The 24465-nt window shown below is 44.1% G+C and overlaps 1 protein-coding gene across 4 annotated transcripts in view; it reads left to right on the top strand.

The window, feature by feature from the left end:
* Positions 1–24465, top strand: part of JUP (junction plakoglobin) — a 57925-nt gene that overhangs the window by 24592 nt on the left and 8868 nt on the right. For 2 of the 4 annotated variants that reach the window (XM_061589221.1, XM_061589219.1), the window contains exons 2-7: positions 16899–17125; positions 19486–19739; positions 20363–20601; positions 22269–22470; positions 22854–22998; positions 24080–24183. In XM_061589221.1, the coding sequence (XP_061445205.1) occupies positions 16906–17125; positions 19486–19739; positions 20363–20601; positions 22269–22470; positions 22854–22998; positions 24080–24183 (1164 nt within the window). In that variant the 5' untranslated portion in view covers positions 16899–16905. The remainder of the gene's footprint in view (positions 1–16898; positions 17126–19485; positions 19740–20362; positions 20602–22268; positions 22471–22853; positions 22999–24079; positions 24184–24465) is intronic. The other 2 variants (XM_061589220.1, XM_061589222.1) reach the window with 2 other exon arrangements.

The raw sequence follows: 24465 nt of genomic DNA, 5'->3' as shown, positions 1-24465 counted from the left end.
GTTATCTGAGGCTTTAGGTCTGAAGTGAAATGAAACAATTGTACAGAGAAGCATGCTAAATTCTGAAAGCGCTTCATGTAAGGATTAAAAATGTACAATAGTGATCAAGACCCCTAGGCCAACTTTGATCCCCAGAAAGAAGCCACCTCCACCTCCCCTTGTTCCCAATGCAGAGATGAAAAAGAACACTTCCTTTTTCAAAAATTAGCAGTCCTGTTGCTGCCCAAGATCTTACAAAAAACAGCCAGTAGTGGTGTCCCCGTAGTGCAGATTTGGAATCTCAGGACTGGGTTGCATACCCACCTAGCACGTTGCTTCGCCAAAGAATCCTGGGCACTGTAGTTTAAAGTTGCCGAGAATTATAGCTCTGTGAGTGGTAAATACCAGTTCCCAGGATCCTTTGGGTGAAGCAGTATGCTTTAAATATATGGTGACTGTGCACCCCTAGTGTAAGGCTACCTAGTAAGCTCATGGTTGACCCTCTTAATCACTACTCTATACCATCCAAATAGATTTTACCTCCTCCTTCCATAGCTGAGTTAGTGTTCAGTGTCTAATGATGCAAAGGATTAGTTTTCCAAACGGTAGTCGACGTAAAGGCTGCTAGCCTAGATTGCCAATTGAATGAAGTATCCTGTGACTGAAACTCTTTCCATGGCCTTTCTCTAGCGGAGTGAGCACTCCTCCAAAGGGAAGCTCAGAAGAGTGAGAGCTTGGCACTAGAGGCTCCCAAAGAATGGTATGCTGGTGCTTTGTGTTTTAAGCACAGCTGTCACCAAGATGATATGTCAAATTAAACGCATAATAGCTTTGAGCCTTCCTGCTAAAGTGGGGGGGGGGAGTGTTTATTTCCTTCCATTCACATGCTTGTTTAATAGTGACATTAGCTTGGCTGAATTAATTTGTCTTTTAGGAAGGATGGTGGTGGAGCTGATTGTCGTAATTCATTACTGATTTCACTGAAATCCCAGTCAGTTGGGTACAGGCAACACCTGCGCTTCTGTGGAAATGACATTTCCTTGTTGCTTGTGTTACCAGTAGGGGAAGGCTCACCCAACCCCCCCTTTTTTTTTTACTATACGGATCCTAAAGAGAAAAAGTCTGAAGGAAGAAATTTGGTATGTTTGCTATGAAAAGAGGATGGCATTGAAGGGAAAAAATGTGAGCTATTCTGCAAATGTACTAGAATAGTCCAGCCCTAAATGAGCATGTAGCGAAGTTGGTGTGGGGGGGGTGTTAAAATTTTGTTGAAGTGAACAAAGACAGGCTCTTTTCCCTTTTTGTCTTTTTAAGTGCAGTTTGAAAGAGCTGCAAATGGAGCGGAGCAGACGACTCTTGAAGTGCTCTGTTTTCCAGGAGGCTAGAGAACAGAGCTTTTAATAAACCATCAGGGAGCAGCCCGCCTTTGGTGCTGATAGCATGATGAAGCCGGGTAGCCTTGTGTGGTACCAAAGTTGGTAGAAGCAAAAGCTATGTCTCCCCCTACAAGTGTTCTAGACCTATGTAAACATTCCTGTTAATGCTTAGTAGACTGCCTTTATCCTATGAGCTCAGGACAGGTTACATAACAAAGAGAGGACAATGTTTCTTGTCTTTTTATTAAAGGGCTCACAATCTAATATGGTTAACATTGCAATAACTATCTCAAGGTGTATGTATTGGTACCATTTCAGGGTGCAAAAATGAGAGTGCAATGTCATCCTAAAACATAGGACATATATCTGCTGGGAAATAGTAATTTTACAAACGTAAAAACATAAGAGCTTCTGCTGGATCAGGTCAGAGACCCATCCTGCTCTCAAAGTGGCCAACCAGATGCCTGTGGGAAGCCTGCAAGCAGGGCCTGAGCGCAACTGCACTGTCCCCACCTGTGATTCCTAACTGGTATTCAGAGGCATGCTGCTTCTGACAGTGGAGTTCAAAAAGAGTCCAAGGAACTCAAAGGGAGAGGCTGGTTGGGGAGTCACTGAGCCCCCCATAATAAATCATTGATTGAACTGGATTGAACTCCTATGGAGAAGTGTGGAGTGGGAAGGCAGAAGAATTGGGAGCGGGGACTGAAAGGGGCTTGAGTGCCAGATGAATATAATAAATGTGAGAACAAGAGGAATTGAGAGGAAAGAGGAATGCAGGGGTCAGTAGATAGAAAGAAAGCTGGCTTTGAGATGAAGGGCGGCAGACAGTGGCTGTCAGACAGACGGTGTGTTGAGGGAAGCGTGAGCTGGTGGAAAGTGACTGAAAAGATAGGGACTGATGATGGCTGGAAAGCTGCCAGTGTGGGGCCCCCAACTGGGTGAGCTGCTGTGATGTCACAGTATTCTATAATAATAATAAAATTTTATTTGTTAGTCGCCCATCTTTCTGACTTAACAGACACTCTGGGTGACTTACACAATACAACAGTCACCATATTAAACAACAATACATCTAAACCACCCGTTAAACCACCCATTAGTAATACAACATAATAGCCTAACCCACCCCAGAAATCCCGTAGGCCTGCCTGAATAACAAGGTCTTTAAGGCTCGACGAAAAGCCATCAGGGAGGAGGCGTGTCGAAGGTCAAAAGGAAGCAAGTTCCAGAGGGTGGGGGCCACGACCGAGAAGGCCCTCTCTCTGGTCCGCACCAGCCTAGCTGTTTTCACCGGTGGGACCGAGAGAAGAAGATCTTGCGAGGCCGGTCTTGTTTGGCGGCATATTTGGTGATACTGGAGGTGTTCCTTCAGATAAACTGGGCCAAAACCGTTTTCTGGAGCAAAAATATCACAGAGGGCCTAGGAGCAGAAGAATCTGTTTGCTATTGGTTGGGAGGTTGCTGACTGGTGTGGAAGGCTCAATATAGAATAATTAGTGTAACCTTTTGTGTGTTCCTTAGCAGTTCCTGAGCTGGATTCTCTCCTTTCTCCCTGCCCCATGCCCAGTCTAAACCCAATGGTTGTAAAACTAGATAAACTAAAGGCTTCTGTTTCTACAGTTCCAGATGCTTGGGAATGATTAACACTGTCAAAACTTCATCTGATGTACAGTTCAGGATGTTACAGTCAAATTTGTGTAAGTAGGAAGGGATACAGGGAAGAGTTTCTGTGATGGATCTAGAAGAGTAATTTTGCCAAAGATTGCAGGAACTGGGCAAGTTCTCTTAGCCTAGAGAAAAGGCCATTGATTTTTGTAAACCAATCTGGAAACTTTATTGTTTGGTAAATACTGAAGGGGAGGGGGGCATGGATTGTAAAGGGCATTAGGAAGAAGGAAGGTGGGACAGCTTTTTCCATTCTATCCACAAAGGATGGTGTAAGAGTTTAAAACAGGAAGGAACGTTTTGGTTAAACAGAAGGAAGAGCTTCCTGACCATAGTGGTAACTCAACAATGGAATAAGCTGCTGAGGGATGTTAGGATGTCTTTCCTGTCAGAATGCTTTGAGGTGTAGGATATCCTGTTTTACAGCTATGGGTTGGACTAGGCAGGCCTATTGCTTGCTTCTAAATCATATAGTCAGCAGAATTGCCCAAAACCTTGTCCTTGTCCATTCATTTCTTGCTCTGTCACTTGACCCAACAGCCCCCCAAAGAGTCCATTAAACATCCTTCTTCTCTCCAAGCCCATCTTCCACAGAAATACGCTGAAGATTCTTAACGTAAACTAGATATGCTTTGTGAATCACACACCTGTGATGGGAGCTCACAATATGGCCTTAGGCTAGCCTCCGTTCTTGTAGCTTCAGCCTCCAGTTTCTAATAGAGGGATAACAATAAGGGCTCACAGTTACAGGGGGTGGTTGTAAGCATTTCTGAGATAATATATCCAACGCACTTGTAAACTTGAAATGCATGGTGGTTTTCATTGCTGCATGTTTGAAATTCCTTTGATTTTTGGCTTGTTGCCTCACCCTCTCTCCATTCCGCTGTGTCAGGAATCGGCAAACGATATCAAAAGCAGGTGATGGTGGGGAGGCAATGAGGTCTTGTGAAGTACAGAGCACTTTTCTCTGAGCCACAGGGTAGCTATAGGCATTTGTGGGATAGGTCAGGACTTCCAAATCTTGGGATGTGGCCTCCAGATGAGTTTGATTGCTGGCCTTTAAATTAAATTAAGCTCACTCTGGGTCCATATACAATAAATAAGTAAAACTTGCTCATCCAGTGCACACACTTCACTCTTTTTTTGTCTTAAAACCATTTCAATCTCTCTACAAACCTTTTCTCTCTTTGCCCCCAGTATGTTCCTGAAGCCTCAAGCTCTTTTCTCTGCTTTACCAAATAACTTGTTGCCAACCTGCCAGGAGAATCTGGGAACCATCCCAGTAACATATAAACACACCTGACACAGGCAAAGGAGTTAATCTTTCCCTTTGTTTGGATTGATTTTTGAGGCCAGAACAAGGTGGAGATCAGAACTATATTGTGCCATATCCTCTTTTTTAAAAAAATATGGAACATAGTTTCTTATTGAACTACATGCTGCCTCTCTGAAGGACTGGATTCTCCTTCCCTGTAATGCCCCCCCCCCCGTGAAATGGCTTGAGGAGATGTATGGGGGCCGGCAGTGTGTCATAATTGATCACTTGGTGCTTTGAAAAGTACTGTGTGTGTCCATCCGTTTTGGGGGGGGGTTGCTGGAGATGTAGAACTGTTCCCTTTTGACCTGTAGACTTCACAGGACCTTTTGTGTTGGCAGCCACCTCATTTTTGCAGGATCATTATTGCAAGCTTTGTAGTGTGCCACAAATGAGGAACACTGTGTCTTAACTCATTAACTCTGTTAGGGAAGAAGTGGAATGAGAACACTAAAGAAGGGCATACAAAGACATTATTTCCTGGATCTATATACCAGGAATGCTTAGTTGCATAACCAATTATGCTGCAGAGTCATAGAATTTGTTTTTGAGTATGTAATGCCACCATCCTAAGAATCCTGCCTTTAATTAAAATCACAAATTGTGAGTTTTGACTAAGCTGAGTTTGAAACAATGGGAATGGGGAACAAGATTTGAACAGTCTTCTTGTGGTCAGGCTCAGTGTTATACATAACTCTTTGCCCCATCCATGGTTGGGACCAGCAGGATCTCAATTAAGCAAATTTACTATGTACTTGTATCATTTCAAATAAGTTGCAGAACTCTGCTTTCATGGCAAAGGATTTGAGTTCAAAAGAGAAATGGTAGAATTTAGAAGGGCCTCGGCAATCAGAGATATCAATGTGCAGGCCAATATTATCCATCTTCGGCAGATAGGACACTTGTAGATTATATAGCTGGCAGGATCAGGCTCCAGGTGGTAAGCAGAATGGTGATGAGACAGGGAAAAAACTTGTTGAGCAAAAGAACAAGCCCGTGTCCAGGAAAACAGTGGGAATCTAGGACGTAGATGGAACAGAAACTAGGCAGGAAGCATGTGCTAACCATGCCTGTTTGCTGACAGGATCCAAGTAGGAACTGGTAATGGGGCAGGAACTGGGCAAGGGCAAACAAAAGATGAAATGAAACAAAGTCCGTGAAAGTAACTCACACGGCTGTTTTCAGGCACCAGCGAAGTTGGTGACGCCACAGTGGGGTGCCAGTTGGGTGAATTTATTTGTGAAATCAAAGTTCGGACTAAAAAATGCTCCCGCTCCCTGCCCAAGGCAACATCATTGATCCTCAGTGCAAGGCAAGATGCTGCCAGCATGAGGGCTAAAAATGTAATTTTTATAAGAAAGGTAAGATTTCCTGAATCCTGCTGATGCTGCTTTGCTGCACACTACTGTAGGATTTCTGGTACAGTTATAGGCATTCAGACGATTGGAGCTCCCCATTTTATGCATCAGTCAGCATGGCGCCGGAAATGCTGACACCCCTTGCATGGTGCTGCCTCGTATGCAGCTTTTTGTTTGGCCAGCTTGAAATGGCTACCTTGTTCTACTAGACAGAGAGCAATAGATTACTTGCAGCCCACAGTCAGCATGTTGCGGTGCCTGAAAAGGGAGCAAGGAAGCCCTGTGGGCTTTTGGTTCTTTCCAGCAATTAGAACGGATGTTTTGTTTGTGCCTAGCAAGGGGTGGGTCATTCTCTCTTCCCCCTCCCTCCTCTACTTCTAGCCCATTCCCTTGTGTAGCTGTTCTGAGCCCGCCTTTTTTGTGGGTTTCTCGACACAGCCCAGGGATATTGAGGAGGTTAGTGTATGAGGTCATTTACCTGGATTGACAGCTTCTACCTGGGTTGGTCTTTATTTTATTTTTTAAAAAATTATTGTATGTTAAAAGTGAAATAGGTATTGCAGTCCTTATGAAAGGTTTGCATTTTGATCTATGCAACTCCTTTCCAACCCAAGAAATCCACCCTTTCTAAAGTGGGCCCCACTATCCAATGAGGGGCTATAAGCAACCTGATGATGATCATACTCTGCTTCATTCCTCCCTCTTATTGCACCCTTATTCTTGACATGATACAGTAGTCTCTTTGAGTGTCTGAGAGACTGAGCTCTGGCCAGTCATTTGTTCTGTAAGAATGTCTGTGACATCATAAATACAGTGTTCCACTACACTGTGCCGTAAATGTATGGCTTTTAAAAACACTGACTTGTTGAACAGTAGGCAAGGGATAAGGTGATTCATAACAAAAGAAGAAGATGGCACCTTTTTTGGTGCAGGATTTTTTAAAAAAGAAATTGAAACAGGGAAGTTGCTGTGCAGATGTTCTCAGCGAGATGCTTTTCATGTTCACTGAGCTGCCAGTTTTACCCAGCAGGAACAGGGCATGTATCTTTTTCAGCCAGGTGGCAATCCTTCTGAGGTGCGTAGCAATGTCTCCTTCCACACAGCATGCTTAGCTAAGGTGTCAGATGTTAGAAAACTTGTGCCAAGATTTTCTGTAAGATACATCTTGCTGTTGTCTGTTTTTGAATATGTGTACAACAGCTTATTTACCAGCTTTTGGAAGGGGAGGCTGGGAATCCTTTCCTAGATAATTCCCAGTCTAGTTCCCAGTGGGATTGGACAGGCTCACTTGATTACAGGCTGTGTATACTGATCTGCACTGTTCCTGGTAAGGCTGCTCTTAATAAACTAGAGGTGGCAAACCTGTGGCCCTCACAGATGGATTTCCAACCCACATCTGTCCCAGTCAGGTGGCCAACACTCAGAAATGATGGGAGTTGTAGTCCAACAGCGTTTGGAGGGCCTCGGGTTCTCTATCCTGCCTTTAAAGAAATTGGAACCATAGGAAATTAGAAATTCTTTGGCAGCTTAAGAATTTAAAGTCACCAGCATTTGATTGCTAGATGCCATCTCAGCAGAAGAAAAGAGGAAGGGGAGGGGTTGACATACAGTTGATGCGCACACATCTAAAAGTACCTGAATAACCAGGTGCGTGGAATCTGGTTAAAACACAGCTTCCATTAGTTGCTACATCCCAGCTTACCTGCACACCTTTTCAGAATTGCCTAGGACAGCCCCAATGAAAATACTTTAATAAAAACCACAGTTAAACATCAAAACAAGTCATTGGGATCCTTCCCCCAGGGCAGGTAGTAATAGAAGGCCCTGCGCTGGGGGTGGCCTTTGAGGTGGATCTTCGCCTGTTGCCTTCATTCTCCTGGAATCCTTCCTACAGCGTAGCTGGTGGTAGAAAGCTCTGTGAGGAAAGACAGGAGGCTTGCTGGAGCAGGTTCTGAGGTGGTCTTCCTTACCTCCCTCTCTGTCCTGGGATGTGTGTTGGTGCCAGGGATGCGTTTCAGGTGGTGTTGCTGCAATAGCATTTGAAAAGGTGGTGCATGCAGTGAATGCAAGTAGAGGGCCGTCATCAAACACTGGATGACAAATGTGTCCCTGGAGGCAAATCCCTGCAGTTGATCAATAAAAATGTCAGCTATGATAGGGCCTACTGTGGTGTTCAGTGATCTGCACAGTGAGGATGTTGTATAGAACACAGAAGGTGCATAATCCCTACCCAGATGAGTTGGTACTCAAAGGCTGTTTGAAGGCATAAGCATTGGGTTAGCAGAAGGCTTGAGTGCAGACAAACAGTGTAGAACAAGTGAGGTTACGGTTTAGGAGATGCTTGGGGTGGGCTTTGGCTGTTCAGAACGTTATGAATCAATATGGCAAAACATGTCACTGTGGGAGTCGGTGAACCCAATAAATCAGGCTGGTATTGGATGAGCTTGTGTGCTAAATTGTGTATACTCCATAATTTTGGGGGTGAGTGGGGAGGGGGAGATTGAAAATCTACAGTAGGAAAAGCTTGGTTTTTCAAGCTGCAAACCCTTTGCAAGTTTGTCCCCTCACCAATATGTATCTTACACAACTTATCCCACTAGTTTTTACATAATTTATTCTAGCTATGCTGTTCATAGAAAGGGCCTAGGAATCTTGTAGGGTAGTGAAGCCCCTTCCCCAGTCACTGGAAATCTTATTCATCCACCTCTCTGCAGGACGTTGCCCACATGCTTCCAGGCATAGCTTTACAGTCGTGAGGGCTAGAAACCTGTTCTCATTGTTGTTGCTGTTTTTAGCTGACAGCTCAGATTCTCAACTGATTTCTGCATTCAGTTCCATATTCTGTAGGTTTATTGCACTCCTGCAGAACTGCAGTACTATATCTGTGCAGGCTTGGAGAGCCAGAATTAAATAGGAGGGACTTTTTGCTGTAGTGAAAGAGAAGGAATAACAATTCTGATGCAGAAAGTAAAATGGAAGACGAGGTCGTGGTGGTAGAGAAACATGTGTTAAATGCATTCAGAATGAACTGAGTAGACAAAGGAGGGTAGGCCACTGAGGAGGAAGCCGCAGTAGATTTTGGCTCAGCTTTGTAACTCTCCCACGCTAATGGAATAGGAGCGAACAGGGTCACTGGGGGTTCTTTAAACTGAGCCATGTCTCAGCATTTGAGTTGGACCTAATCTTTGGACGAGTTCAGAGTCTGCTTGGTGCAGGAGTTCTGCTAGGTGGCATGCTAGTCTGTGCAAGGTAGCCCTTGAGGTATTTGTCTGGAAGGAACCAACTATTGTTGCCTTTCGGTGCTGTGTCTGTCTCTTCTAGGTCTGGATTTCTGATTCAGCCGCCCTTGCTGGAGACGAGGGGGAGGAGGAAGGAAACTGGAATGTGTTTCTACAGAATAGGAGCAAACTCTGTGTTCAGCTGTCTCAACATGTCCATAAAAGGAAACTCTCTGGTTTAGTCAGCCAAGGGAGTTTCTTCTCCTCTCTCCCCTCCCCCCTCTTGCCAATTCCAATCACTGACCTGGTTAATCTGTACTCCCCCTTTGGAATTTGTAGAGCCAGACAACACTGTAATTCCTGAGTGGTCCTGAAACCAATTTCCCAAATAAAAGGGTTAAGCCATATCTTGCGGCTCACCTTGAATGAGGAATAAGAGTCAAGTCGGGTTACCTTGTCCTCTTTCCCTTTCCAGGACACATTAAAGCAGGAGTAGCCAATGTGGTGCCCTCCAGTTGTTGCTGGACTACAGCTTCCATCATCCCTAACCATTGGCCATGCTAGCTGGGACTGATGGGAATTGGAGTCCAGCAGCATGTGGAAAGCACTACATTGATTATCCCAGATCTAATAGTAGACCCTGCAGCCCTGGAGAGTGTAGCAAGCCATGCCTGCTCAGCCTTGCTGTTCTTTCATGCCTCGGACGTTCCTGGCAAGAGTGTGCTGTAGCACTAGCAAGGCAGACTGCCTTGGTGCAAACCTTTCACAATCCACTTCATACATCTGAAGTTGATGAAGTGAACTATGGCCTGTGAAAGTGTCAAAGTTTGGGGAATTGCAGTACAAGGGAGGATGAGCCACGTTTTAAAATGTGTGAGAAACAAACTAAAGATGAGAGATAATACAAAGCACACTTCAGGTTGCTTGACCTGGTCATGTCTCTTATAGGCAACATGATTGTGTTGCTGGATCAGAGCAAGGGTCCATCAAGTCTAGCATTCTGTCCTCATGGTCTTAAACTTTTTTCTTTTTTGAAATCATGTTGGGGTCTGCTGTATTAGCATAGCTTAGAATATTCTTTACATTTGTTGAAAAAAATGTGAAAGATGGACATTTTCTTTCAACAACTTATAATGGCTATGGTTTCTTGAATTGTTAGCTGTTGCTTACTCAAGAGAAGGCATCATAACTGCCACCTTTCAGGTTGCCCATGTGCCACACATGGCCAATCCAGATACAAAATATATAAATATGGGCAGGATAGCCAATAAATAGTGTTTTTGAAGGTTAGCAACATCTGTGGATTTATTGCAAAACTGCTCAATACTGTCCCCTTCAAGAACCTCACAGAGGTGCCTATTTGCAATATTTACAATGTAATCAGCCTAATGAATTGCTGGAATGATTGCAACTTGTTCAAAAAGTATACAGATCCTTAAAAAAATAGTTTGGGATAGTCAGCACTTCAGAAGTGTTGTCGGGGCTTATCAAAAAGTGGGCTGTTGGTTGCTGTTCTTGTCTTCAGATATTTTACAGCATTGCTTTATTTTATGTTGTCGGCTCTTGTTGTGTTCTTGTTTGTGTTTTGCACCCCAGACAAAGGTAGATGTTAAAAGTAGCTGTCAAAGCCCTTTTTGAAGGGGCAGAAACTTCAGAAAGAATTGACTAACTTTTATTAAAGTCAATAAGAATCTGAAGCTTTGGAATAGGAAAAATATATAATTCAGCCATGAGTTTTTTAAACTTAGAGGAAATTGTTGATAAGCTAAACTGTGCCTGTACTTGTTACTTACGTGAAACCTATAGGTGTGTAATTCATACAAACTGACTTAAGACAATATTCTTTCTTGGAATCGAGCATTATTTTTCCTCATTTTTTTCTTTTGTAAACTGTGCTGATACCTTTAAAAATGGCTCAGAAGCTCGGAGCGTTGCCCTGCAACATTGCTAATTTGTGCTTGGTGTACAGCTTTGAGATAGTGGAACACCCAGACGAAATGGTTTCTGCATATCTTTTTGCCAAGGGTTCATTCATTATGGGAAAGATCCAATTGGTTAACTAGCTGCCATATGGTTCCTGGAAGGAGAGAATTTACCTGCAGGGAGATCATAAATCTTTTTGGTTTTAAAAATTAATTGCATAAACTGGAGAGCTAGTCTGGTCCTAGGGACAGAGCATCAGGCTCAGTTCTCATGTTACCTTTGTGTAATGTGATTGCCGCCACCATGTAAAACTGTGGGAAGCAGCTTCCATATGGGGTGTGGTGATTTGAATCATGTCAGCACAATTATCTGAAAATGAGTGGCTCTGCTGACTTGGTTAAAACTGCCCTACCCCACATCAGAACCAGTTAATACATGTGTTTGTATGTGCACACAGCTCCCTGTGTGGTTTGACACACACACACACCCGATTCAGTATGACAGTAGCAATTAGCAACACAAAGAGAGTCTGCAAGTTGAGCCTTGGAGTTGGACTTGGATGATTTTTAGAGGATTAGACAAATTCCTGGAGGATAAGGCTTTCAGTGACTGCTAGCCATGATAGCTGTGTCCTGCCTCCACTAAGGCAATATGCCTCTGAATACAAGTTGCTGGGAATCACAGGTGTGCTCAGATCCTGCTTTCAGGTCATCTTTCCATAGTCATCTGGTTGGCCACTGTGAGAACAGAATGCTGGATGAGATGGGCCAGCAGGCTGTTATGTTCTTATGAATGTGTGTATAAAACATATGATATATATTACAGTATAGGAATACATCTATACACACAACATATTTTCCTTTGGTGAAGGGAAATGTGTGGACAATTTGTGACCATTTTCCTTCCTTGTAGATGGGCTATATAGGTAAATGGACCAGAGTTTGTCTGCTAATGTGGAGCAACTTGGAGGACAACATTAATTTATATTGCTCATCCTGAGTCTAAATCCTGGCACCCCAACTGTGGAATGCTCTCTATATGCAAGTTCAGTTGGCATTAACCTTGATGGCTTTTCTGCCACATGTTAACACTTTTTTCACCTACGATTGAGTTCGTTAGCGGACCACACAGATGTCCTTTTGGCATTGATGTTTGTTTTATGGAATAACTGATGAAATAATGTTTTATTGTAACTCTGAGATTTATTTATTTCAAGAGCAGAATATTTAAAAAACAATAAGTTCTCTTTTCTTAGTTTTAATTGACTGCCAGGTCTATCATGTCACCTACTTGAAAGAGGCAGGGTTTGTCCTTGGCATTTTTAATTGGAAAGGAAACATGGGGGTATCAGATATTCAAGCAGCACCTGCTAGTTTCAGATCGGCAACTCAGCAGTTACAGATCTCTGGGATAGGAAGATGTCTCCTGTTTGAACACGGGTCATTTTATTCAGGAATCACTGGAGAGTGGAGGCTTTCTTTTCACCACTTGTGATCTTGGCTGCATCAGGGTTTTGCGGAGTAGAGGAGGTTAAAAGTGGTTGTGAAGGAAGTGTCGGGTTTGGTCCTGCTCACTGGCATGCCACTCCTGTCTGCCCCTACATGTGGCCCTTGGGGCCAGAAAGATTGCCCACCTTGTAGTGTTTCACTTGTTTTGCAACGCTTCTTGCCATTCAAAGCTGGCTAAGATATTTTAATGCCTAATCAGAATGTGGTTCCCCCCTTCAAAATTTACATAAAGTGCAATCTGATGGAAAAAATTCCTGCACAAGTCTAATTAAAATTTCCACAGGAGAGCTTCCCACTGTATTGTGCTCAGTGGGTCAGTTTACCCATCTCCCACTTTTAATGGCATTCAGAATCCCAGCTCACATTAAGGACACCCATTGTCTAGAAATGGGACTGCATGTATTGCTTACATGTAAAGCACTTATTTCTAGGGAAAAGCATGATGACTGCATCCGCACACAAGACTGTGTTGCTCTGTGTACATGTGAATGTAAAACATGTATGGCTATTGAGCATGACCCATCCTGCTTGGAAGGTGCTTCTCAGACTGGAGCGAAATGTTTGGAGTGGCCCAGATAGGACTAACTCTAGGCCGTCTAGTGAAATTAATGGCCAAGTAGTTATTTGAAACTGGATAGATATTTGCATCCATCCCAGCACGCTATTCACAACATTGCATTGGCCTGCTTGGATGCTGACATGTGTCAGGTTGAAAAGCCTTTTCTTCCTAATCTACCTGCATCTGGAGGGAGGAACCTGCTTGACAAGCTTTCTTGGACAAGGGAAAGGAGGTAGCAACTCACTGTCATTCCTAGCTTGGGTGTGCCACCTATTCTCCTTAGCTTGATGCTTGAAGGGAGGCTCCTTCCCTAACCAAAAGAGTAGTGTAATGCTTCTGCCAATGTTCTAAGTTTGATTTCCCAGCCAGTGCTCTCTATATTCTTAAGAATGCAGGTATGCTGCAATAGCTGGACCCCCTTCCCCCAAGAGTTACAGGTCTCTGAGGTCCCTTCCCCCTAGCTGAATTCTCAGCATTGCTGCAAAACAATGATCCCGAGGTTTCTTTGGGAGAAGTGGTGACAGTTACAAGCAATTGAGATTTATGACATACTTGTGCCTGGGATGGCCATGAGGTCACCAGGTGCGTGTGTGTGTGTTAACTTAGGGCCACAGTAAGCAAATCAAGTATGCCTGAATGCTCCTGCCCACAGAAACTATTCTGAACTTAATATAAATGGGATGATGTTGTTGTTTTATATCCCTCCCTTCCTCCCAGCAGGAGTGCAGGGCAGCAAACAAAAACACTAAAAACACACCAAAAACATCTTAAAAACAGATTTTAAAATATATTAAAATATCATTAAAAACATGTTTTTAAAAAACTTTAATCTTAAAAAGCAATTCCAACACAGACTGGAATAAGGTCTCTACTTAAAAGGCTTGTTGAACGGGGAAGGTCTTCAGGTAGACACCGAAAAGGTAACAGAGATGGTGCCTATCTAATATTTAAGGTGAGGGAATTCCAAAGGGTAGGTGCCACAACACTAAAGTACTTCATAAAAACGATGTTGTACGGAATGGACCTCTTGATAAGATGGTATCTGCAGGAGGCCCTTACCTGCAATGTGCATAGTTTTTTGGGAGGGAGGGGGGGACAGAATGTTCAAATATGTAAACTCTGATCCCCGCCTTGATAGTGACTAGCAGAAATCAGTATTAGCTGGGCTATGGGGTGTCCACGCGATTAGGATCAAGAAACAGTGCAGGACACTGTAGTGCTTTCCCCTCTTCTGGCTTCTAAAAGTTCACCACGCACATCAGGCCTTTGCTGACCTGGTGCCCTCCAGATGTTTTGGATTACAATCCCCATCAGGCCCAGCCAACACAGCTGAAGCATCAGGAGGGTACTAGGTTGGCAAAGGTTGAGAGGTATTTTTCTAGCCAGCTGGATTGAATCAAAACAAATGTGTAATATGTTACTGCTGTGGGAAGTGCTAGGCGAAAGAGTTGCAGGTACTAGGAGAGAGAGTGCAAGACTGTGATTTGTCTTGGACCCTTTTTGGCTAGTGCCTGCTGAGCAGCAAGTCTCCTCCTTCCCCCATACCCACAACACAGGCTGCACTCCAGTCAGGGTGACAACACTATCTAAAGAGTGACCTGTCTCAAGTCAGCCTAAGGGGAACAAAACTTTGTCTGTTTCATCAGCAGGGATGACACTGACATGGCCTTGGATATGCTTCCCTCTAATATTAGCTGGGTTCTACTCTAGTATGAATCTCCTTTTTATACCACCATCCTTCTTTTTTTTCCTGAATAGTATCTATGTACTTCATAAAATCTTAACTGCAGGTCAGTATGCAGGGCATAGGAAAGCTTATTGCCCACTCCTCTTAAAAAAAAAGAAAAAAGTGTTGTGGGCAACAGGCTAGCATGGCTATGCTCCCTCCCCTTGCCACAAAGTCATTTCCCTTCTCTCCTCCAGTGCATTAGAGGATGGGCTGGCTATGGTCAGATTGCCTTTCGAACAGATATTTGCTGGGTTCTCTCACATATGCTAAAATTCTAAGTTTGAACTGGATTGTCTGGATAGATCCCAATATCCTTGGGTCTTTCCCCCATTGTTAGAAGCTGCTCCCTCTCCTGTCCTGCTAGGGAGTGCTGTGTGGACGGGCTTGTACTTGGCTCCTGACACCGCTGCATTTTCTCTTGTCTGTCCTTGTCAGCCGCATACTTGGCAGATAGGAACAGAGACTGTGAGTTCTTCCCGAAACTGCACTTCTTGGCTGCATCCTCCTCCATTCGTGTCTCAACACGAACCTTCACATATAGAGTCATAGGATTTGCCATATAGGTAAATGAGCAACTCGCAGAAGAACTGCAGTCTGAAAGAAGGGAGTGACAATGGAATTCTACTGAGAGCTTTACTGATGGAAAGAATGAATTCTGTAATAATAAATTAAATTATTTTTTGTAAAAAAAAAAAATTAGGAGGTCTAGGAAAAAAATTTGGGTGGAGCATCCCTCCCCCCCCCCCCGGCTATGGATCTAATACTTTCCCTGATCCTTACTGTGTTTAAAATGGTCAGAGCCCCTGTTCCCTCCCTTTTCTTTGCATTTTCTCTATATTGCAATCGGACTGACTTGTGTTGCCATGTTGTATGCTTTTTTTGAAAAAAGAGTTTGAATATGAGCTTAGATACTTTACAAAACAAACCATCAGAGGTTGACTAATCAATTGCTATGGAGTGGTTCTTGCATGCCTTTGTGTAACTTGATCTCTTGTTGCATGAGGATTCTGCTGAATGTGAACCATCTCCCTTCAACTAGTGTTGGAATTGGCATTTGGTGCTAATGAAAGTTCTTTCTGTGCTGACTGGTGAGGCGCATTCACACACGAGTGTAGTTGTCCAGGGATGTGGGGGGTCATAGATCTGTTACTTTTTTGGGAGCTGAGTCCCAGCCAGGTCCCTATGTATGAGACAATCGGCATGAAATTGGAGCATGTTATCTACTGAGAAGAGTCCTTGTCCTTTCATGCTGTTTGGGACAAATCAGAATGAAAGGAGGCAAACCAGCCACTCAGAAGACTCTTCTCAGTAGCTAACACACAGCCTCTCCTTTCATGCTGATTGGCTCACAAGATGACAGGGAGAGCAAGGGAGACATGGAAACGGGAATGTGCCTGTGAGGGATGTGTGGCATGACTATCATGAAGGGATATCTGCCCTTCTGAATTTGCCGCTACACTGCTGTTCACACATCATTTCATGTTGCCATGCTGAGTGAAGATATACAATGCTACTTTGACCCTGGACCCTAAAAGAGCTCTTCACAAGATTCTCCCCTCTTATATTGACTTGTGGAACACTATGCCACAAGGAATAGCAACAGTGAATATAATGACTGAGCTGCAGAGGCTAAGGCAACACGGTGAAAGATGTAATGTTTCTGCCACATGGTCAGTTCAGCGGGCTCCATTAGGGAAATGCCTTGAACCAGAAGGCAGCAGGGCATTTTGCAATCTGTGACTACTGTTACTTTAAGTATCACTTGGCATAGGCACAGCAGGTGTCAACATGGATTTGGCAAGCTTGTTGCCGCTACAAAGCTAGAAAGTTACCCCAAACTGTGCAAAATCTGTGAAAGCGTGCTGTTGATGTTTGTCCTGATGCTGATATGCAAATTATCTAGAGTTCTCATATAGCCACACCAGCCCTGCGCAATAGATTAGGCTATGGGATTGTGATGTACCATAATGAGATGTAGGAAGTTACCCTTGTTTTCAGAAAGTTGGAATTCTCTGGATGTGGAAGGAGTTCATGTGGTGGACAAAAGTAATGAGGGGTAGGGTGCTGTGTGGCATCACTGTCTGAATGGGGAATTCCTAATCTATAAATTGTCGTGTGTGGATGGCAGGAAATAGCACACTCTGTCAGTAGGGTGCACTGTTAAACGACATCCAGGTTTGTTTATTGCCCTGAACTTGATACTAAGCAAGAACAGCTATTGGTATGACTCATTCAGTTCTCCTTTAACTCTGGTGGATGTTCTTGCAGAGCAGCCATGGAGGTGGTGAACATGATGGAGCAACCCATCAAGGTGACAGAATGGCAACAGACGTATACCTACGATTCGGGCATCCATTCTGGGATGAACACCCAGGTGCCCTCAGTCAGCAGCAAATGTTTGGTAGATGATGATGACCTCTACGGCAAGCAGTACACAATTAAGAAGACCACTTACAGCCAGGCCGGAGCTGGGCAAACCCAAGCCCAGGCACAAGGTAAAACTTTTTTAAAAAAATTGCAGCTCTCCTGCTTTTCTTCCATAATGGGAGTCAAGATGGTTTATATAGTGTAATAAAACGAAGTCTTTATTCCAGATACTGACCCAGCCCTGCTTAACTTCCGCAAGGTTGCTGCACCATGAACCTTCACACCATGTCCTAGTCTGAAGATGGCATGGGATGCAGCAACTTTGCTTGCTTCCTCTTCACTCTGTTGGATCTCCCAAGGAGGTTTACAATACAAGCTTGAAATGTAATATAAAGCCACCTCAACAATAAAAAAGAAAAAGGCACAAACCTATTAGCTTGTAAGCTTTTCACTGGCCATTGTACTGTTAGATTAAACTCCAGCACTATTTCAAAAGGCCCTGCAGAATAATACGGTCTCTTCTGTCCTTTTTTAAAGAAGAAAATAGGAAGGGAGCTAAACTTGCAAGCCAAATAGGCAGGAAAACTAAAGAATGGGCACTGCAACAGAAAAAGCTCTCTTCTTGATCACTGCCAACCTGTTTGCAGAAAGCAAAGGCACAGAGTAAACCAAGCTGGGGGGACTTATATGGAAGAGGCCAGAGTCTAAAGGACATAGTCTCCTCAGTCCTGGGCTGCTTCCTAATACCTCCCCCTCCTCAGATATATTTTGTATGATGGCAGTGCTGCTTTTGCAACCTACCCTAGGTCAGGCTGTAACTAATTATTAATGAAAATGACATGGACTGCCTTCAAGTCAATTCTGACTTATGGTGACCTTATGAATAGGGTTTTCATGGTAAGCGATATTCAGAGGTGGTTTACCATTGCCTTCCTCTGAGGCTGAGAGGCAGTGACTGGCCCAAGGTCACCCAGCTTCATGGCTGTGTGGGGATTCGAACCCTGGACTCCCAGGTCGTAGTCCAAGACTCTAACCCAGCCTTTCCCAACCAGTGTGCCTCCAGATGTTGTTGGACCACAATTCCCATCTTTCCTGATCATTGGCAATGCTGGCTGAGGCTGATGGAAGTTGTGGTCCAGCAACATCTGGAGGCACACTGGTTGGGAAAGGCTGCACCACTACACCACACTGGCTCTCAATTATTAATATATACTGCTATTATTGGGTCCCAACATTAGCACTCTTAACAGAGCTGGACGTGGGCTGTGTAGAGCTTTTAAGGTTTAAATTGGCACTCTGAAATTACTAACATGAACCAAAGAGACAATTTGCTCCAATGGGGCAATGTGTTCAGCCAGTTACTACATTCTGCAAGAATGGCATGGTTACTGCTCCTTCAGTGTGATCACTTTCCAAGATGTGATTACTTCCTATGAGATCACATGGGAGAAGCTGCTAGTGGCTAGTTAACTGCACTGTTGTCACAGAAAGCAAAACTTCTTATTCCTTCCACATGATCTGATAGCATCTGAAACTTGGGGTCTCACTATTCCTGTAGCATCAGAACTGGTCCTTAGTCTTGTGATCTTGGAAATCTGGATTCAGATCATAACTCTGCACCACCCTATGGGATCATGGCAAGTTGCGTTTCCTCAGCTATGGTTCTCCAGCTGTGGAATGGAAAGAGTACCCTCAGGCATTGTGAAGATGACTTGTAAAAGGATTGAGAGGTCTGTAGCCTAAGGGTGTTTCCACAGTGACCAAAGGAACTCATTTTTCTTCTTTTACGTTCTTTGTTGCTTGAGAACTGGAAACTTGAAATGCAAACAAACCCCTACATATTGAAAGAATCAAAAGATACGCATTTTTGTTATTTTTTTTGTAACGTGACTTGCTATTCTGCAGACATCTTCGGGGAAATGATCATTTTTGTCAAGTATCATATTTTAGATGATTGAAATAACCACAGAGAAGTGCAAATTTTGCAAAAATGATTTCTGTATCTGTAAAATTTTACAAATCTGATTTCAGTAAAATGTAAAAGGAGCAGGGAACAGGGAGAGCAAACTATGTCCTGCCTGTTTAGTGAGATAAATACAGAAGAGACTTCTGGGAGGCTGCAAAGACACAATAAAATCTGCAGGTAGGGGCAGCAAACCTCTTTACTGTGATTCTCTCCCTAGCACACCAGGTTGCTGCAATAATTTAGGCACCCCACTCCCGATCCCTGTGTGTATTTTTTCAGGCCCTTATGCAAGGCGGTCCCCATTTCTCATCTCCTTTTCATGTTTTTTAATTAAGCAGCTTTGTGTTACTACTGCCTAATCTTACTGCGTAATTAACTTCTGCCTTATCTCTGTGCTCACATGTTAAGTCTCCTGCACCTTGTAGAGCTGATGCAGTTTCGTGAACCTCCCAGTGTGGCTGATGGAAATCCTGGTTGGGATTTCCTGGGTACTAATGCTGTTATTCTCACCCTCTTTCGCAGCAGAATTGGAGTCCCACCTTGCCATGACCCGTGCCCAGCGTGTCCGGGCTGCCATGTACCCAGAGACAGTAGAGGACCGTTCCCTTCTTATTAGCACCCAAATTGAGGGGCAGCAAACAAATGTGCAGCGACTGGCTGAACCCTCTCAGATGCTCAAGTCAGCCATTGTACATCTCATCAACTATCAGGATGATGCTGAGCTGGCCACCCGTGCTATTCCTGAACTCACCAAACTCTTGAATGATGAGGATCCGGTAAGGCGGTTCATTTGGGTTCTTAACCTTTTCATTGTGTGGTTTGTTGGAGTTGGTTTGCTTAGCATGGTGTGGTCTGGAGTGTAGTTGGTATTTCAGTAATCCCACATGTAAAATGATGTGTATTGGGATTCCACTGTGATTCTGTAACTTCTCTGCACTTGAATTTGCTTCAGTTTCAGTCTTCTTGAATTTAGCATGCCCCTCTCCTTCAAATGAAGTGTGCCTGGCTCTTATGGCTGCAAAGATATGCTTGAAAGGGTCTGGGATATCTCTGGTGAAATCTTGGAAGCCAGAGGAGTTAATGAATTAATTTTTAGTAAGAGGTAGAACTTCAAATCCCTGTCTATCTCTTGATCCTCCCTATGACTCACAGAAGTGAATTACACAAACCAAGAGAAATCATGCTAACCTGTGTCACTAATAAAGGGTGCGGAATTTGGCCAGTTGGTGCAGAAGTTTGGAGTTTTTAGGGTGAAGTGCACATAAGGACAACATCTTGTGGCATCAACTGTTGTAATCAGAAATGTGTGAAATGGAGCCTAATACAACTGGATTTTCAGTGGAAGGCTGCAGTCACTATTCTATCCTTTCAACTTCCCACTAACCTTCATTCTTTCTAGGTTGTGGTCAGCAAAGCAGCCATGATTGTGAACCAACTGTCCAAGAAGGAGGCATCACGCCGTGCTCTAATGCAGTCTCCTCAACTAGTTGCTGCCGTGGTCCGCACCATGCAAAGCACAAGTGATCTGGATACAGCCCGCTGCACCACCAGTATCCTCCACAACCTGTCCCACCATCGTGAGGGGCTGCTGTCCATCTTTAAGTCCGGGGGCATCCCAGCTCTTGTGCGCATGCTCAGGTAAATCTGCAGCTGTTGATACATCCCATGTAGTGGGAGTACTTTTAAAATCATAGGAAGACAGGAAGTTGCCCTATACCAGGTCAGACCATTGGTCCATCTTGCTTGGTATTGTTGACTCATGTGCAGCAGCTATTCATGATTTCATATAGGGTTCTCTCGAGCCCTACCTGGAGATGCCAGGGATTCATTCTGGAACCTTCTGCATACAAAGCAGATGCTCCACCACTGAATTACAGCCCTCCACCCAACAGTTTGGCTTGCATGGTTGCATGGTTACCAGGGAGTAAGCATAGCAAGATACCTTATACTAAGTCAGACCGTTGATCCATCTTCTAGCTCAGCACTGTCTGCACTGACTGGCAGTGACTCTCCAGAGTCTCAGACTGCAGACATTTCCAATCCTACCTGCAGATTTAAACCTGGGACCTTCTGCAAGCAAAGCAGTTGCTCTACCACTGAGCTATGGCTCTTCCCACAATAAAATCAGTATTTATTACCAATGGTACACTTGCAACTCTTTGTGCAATTTCCCCACCTCCCCCTTTGATTTGATTCTCTTGTTCACGTTGGGTTTGTCTCAGGCTGAGCAGACTGAGCAAGCTTGAGACTGTCAGGTTCTTGAGCTTTTCTGGAAGTTGTTTGTACTTCCTCAAAAGGAATTTTCTTCCAAAGGTATCTCCTACACATGTCCCCAGACTTGGGAAGTAGTTAAAAAAAATCCAAGGTTTAATTCCTGATGCTGAAAGTGACTGAAAGCCCACCATATACTCTGTATAAGCTCAGGAGGGAGATTCTTAAGTACTGTGTTGCATGTTGCAGTCCTAAGCCTAGTCATTTTAAAAACAGATTCTGGGACTTGAGTCTTGATGGGCCTGATCCTTCAGTATCTCTTCACTAAAAAAAAGGATTGCTAACCCTATTCTGATGGCAGGTTAAGTAACCCTGAGTTAGTATGCACAACTAAGGTGTGCAAACTTCATCCATTCCAGATTTTCAGGCACACTGATGTGCAGTATTCTGCAGCTGCTGCCACCTCTCTTATGGGAGCTTCTGCTATTCCTTTACTGTGCAAACCTTGCTAGGCGCCTGGGCTGCAGTGGCAACTTGCCAGTTGCATGTCTACACCCAGCACAAAATGGCACTGATGAGCAGCTGCCTTAATATGGTGGTGTTGGCTTTGTTTTTAAAAACACAAGCCTCAGCATGTCATAGCCAGCCTTGCTCTGTTTCCACTTCTGTTTCTTTGCAGTTTAAAAGTCCTGTAACTTCTAAAGAACTGCACCCTCTGTGTCCCTTTTCTTAATTGTCCTCTGTGCACCATGGTGGGACCACCAGAGCACAAAGTCACATTCTTTGTGGCTGCCCCACAGTTGAGTTGGCAGTTTACTGTAAAGTTGCCCCAGCCTTTTGGTGTTGCACTCATCTGAGCACTCTGGAAAAGGGGAGGAAAAACCTTGGAGTGGGCCCATAATGTAAATGGCAGGACAATTACTCTGTATGGCTTGGTGGCAGAATGCATAACAGTTAAGCCAAAGGGTTTAGCTGTTGTCCTATTGTAACTCACATATGAACTGTTACTTGTCTTGACCTTCTTGGCAGGAGGCTAGAAATTCAATCATAAAGTTTGCATTGTCACCATTTCCTTCCTACCCCTCGGCACATAGCTCTCCAGTGGAGTCGGTCTTGTTTTATGCCATCACCACCCTTCACAACCTGCTGCTGTACCAGGAAGGTGCTAAGATGGCTGTGCGCCTGGCAGATGGGCTTCAGAAGATGGTTCCTTTGCTGGCCAAGAATAACCCTAAGTTTCTTGCCATCACCACTGACTGTCTCCAGCTGCTTGCCTATGGGAACCAGGAAAGCAAGGTAAGGGGAAAAGAGGAGCCATGCCACTAAACTAGAATACCTCATTTGTATGGGGCGTAGGGCAGGAGATTCAGTAACTCAGCCTGAATTCATACTCAAAATATAAGCAAGTCTCTCTCAATGTGGACATTTAAGTGCTGTGAGAGTATGTGTTGACTCATCCTCACTCACATTTTTGAGTTTTGGATGCATTTCCAAAAAGTAATGATGCTTGGCATCCTACCTTTGTCCCCAGGAAAAGGCTACATTTGAGGGGCATGGGGGAGGATGAAATGGGGAAAGTATGCACTGAGTTCTGGAGAAAGTGTTGAACAGACAGGTGCCATTCTCTGTACTCGCCCAGAGAAGTGGGAGAACATTGTTCTGTGTGCTTGCTTTCGCAGCTCATCATTTTGGCCAATGGAGGCCCACAAGCCCTTGTTCAGATTATGCGCAGCTACACATATGAGAAGTTGCTGTGGACTACCAGCCGCGTCCTCAAGGTCCTTTCCGTCTGTCCCAGCAACAAGCCAGCCATTGTGGAAGCCGGTGAGTGGCTCCTGTGATAGAACTTCTGGGTGGAGTCTGATGAGGGTGTTTCATCTGGCATCAGTGGCTTTACTTTGCCATCTTCAGCAGGTGTTGTAGATGATGCCTTAAGGTGGTTGGGCCATACGTAATTGGTTCTCTTCATTAAGTGTGGAAAGAACATTCTCTATATTAGCAATTTGCACGTGAAAGTGTGCAAAGTAATAAATTGGGTAAAAGGCTTAACTTTCAGTGCAATCAAAGGAATCTAGTTCAGTGTGTATAAATTAGTTATATCATGCTCTTTCTTTAAAAGCTCAGAGCAACATACACAGGATTCCTAATGGCCTTTTCCAGGCAGTGATCAGGTCTGCACCATCTTAGCTTCACCATTGCTATAGACTGGACGCTAGGCCTAGAATCCTACCACTTACAGTAAGACACATGCACAGTCATGCTACTAGCCATTGGCCTTGCTTTTAGGAAGCAAAATTTATCACATCACAGTCCAGTGTGGACAGAGTTGGACTTAGAGCTTGAATGAGAGCTTCTAGATCCATCTTTGCCATGGAAATTCTTGGACCATAAGCCTATGAGCAGGGCCCGTCTCCTTGTGTACAGCGCCTAGTTGTTGCAAGAGTTTTAATGTAATAAGGCATTTGGCAATTCACTTCCTTAGCCTTGTTTTCCTTACTGTATAATAGGATCTGACTGGCAGGCTGCATTAGGGTCTTGCTCTTGCGCACAGTTTTAATGCACAACAAAGATTAAGTAACTTTCAAAGTGTTGAATTATATATTGCTATGTAGAACTTTAATTAAAGGTGTCAGACTATCTCTCCAAGCTTGTCTTGCTGGTTTATGCTGTGTATGATAGCACTGCTACAGCTATACTATGAGCTGCATTCAACTTTTTTCCTGAAGGAAAGGCGGGGTTTAAATGCTAGCTATGTAGTGGTCATCTAGCACCATCTAGACATATAGTCAGACCATTTATACACCATCTTTTCTTTTGCTTGTCTAACTAACCCAAGGTAAAAGGATAACTGGAATTTTATCTCCCCTTCTCTCTTCTCCCTTGCCCCCCCCCTGCACACCTACAGGTGGCATGCAAGCTCTGGGAAAGCATCTGACCAGCTCCAGCCCAAGGCTTGTGCAGAACTGTCTGTGGACTTTGAGGAACCTCTCAGATGTGGCCACAAAGCAGGTGAGCAAGACTGGGCAGGGCCTCCTCCATTCCATAGCAACATATTTTCCAAGGATGCCTTTTATTTGAACCACCCATAAGCCCCACCCAGTAGTACTATGGATAATTGCTGGAGGACCACTTTAAGAAGGGATGGGGGAGTGAGGTAGACTTCATCCCCAAAGGGCTGCTGAAAAGTCCTGATGTTGTTCCTTCACCTCTTTTTCCTCCTGAATTAGCAACTGGGGGCCAGATGACATTCCTATGGGGCCATATTTGTCCCAGACTCTTCCAGTTGATGAC

The sequence above is a fragment of the Rhineura floridana genome, chromosome 11 (assembly GCF_030035675.1).
Source record: "Rhineura floridana isolate rRhiFlo1 chromosome 11, rRhiFlo1.hap2, whole genome shotgun sequence".
Lineage (NCBI taxonomy): Eukaryota > Metazoa > Chordata > Lepidosauria > Squamata > Rhineuridae > Rhineura > Rhineura floridana.
This window is presented reverse-complemented; position numbering and strand designations above follow the sequence as displayed.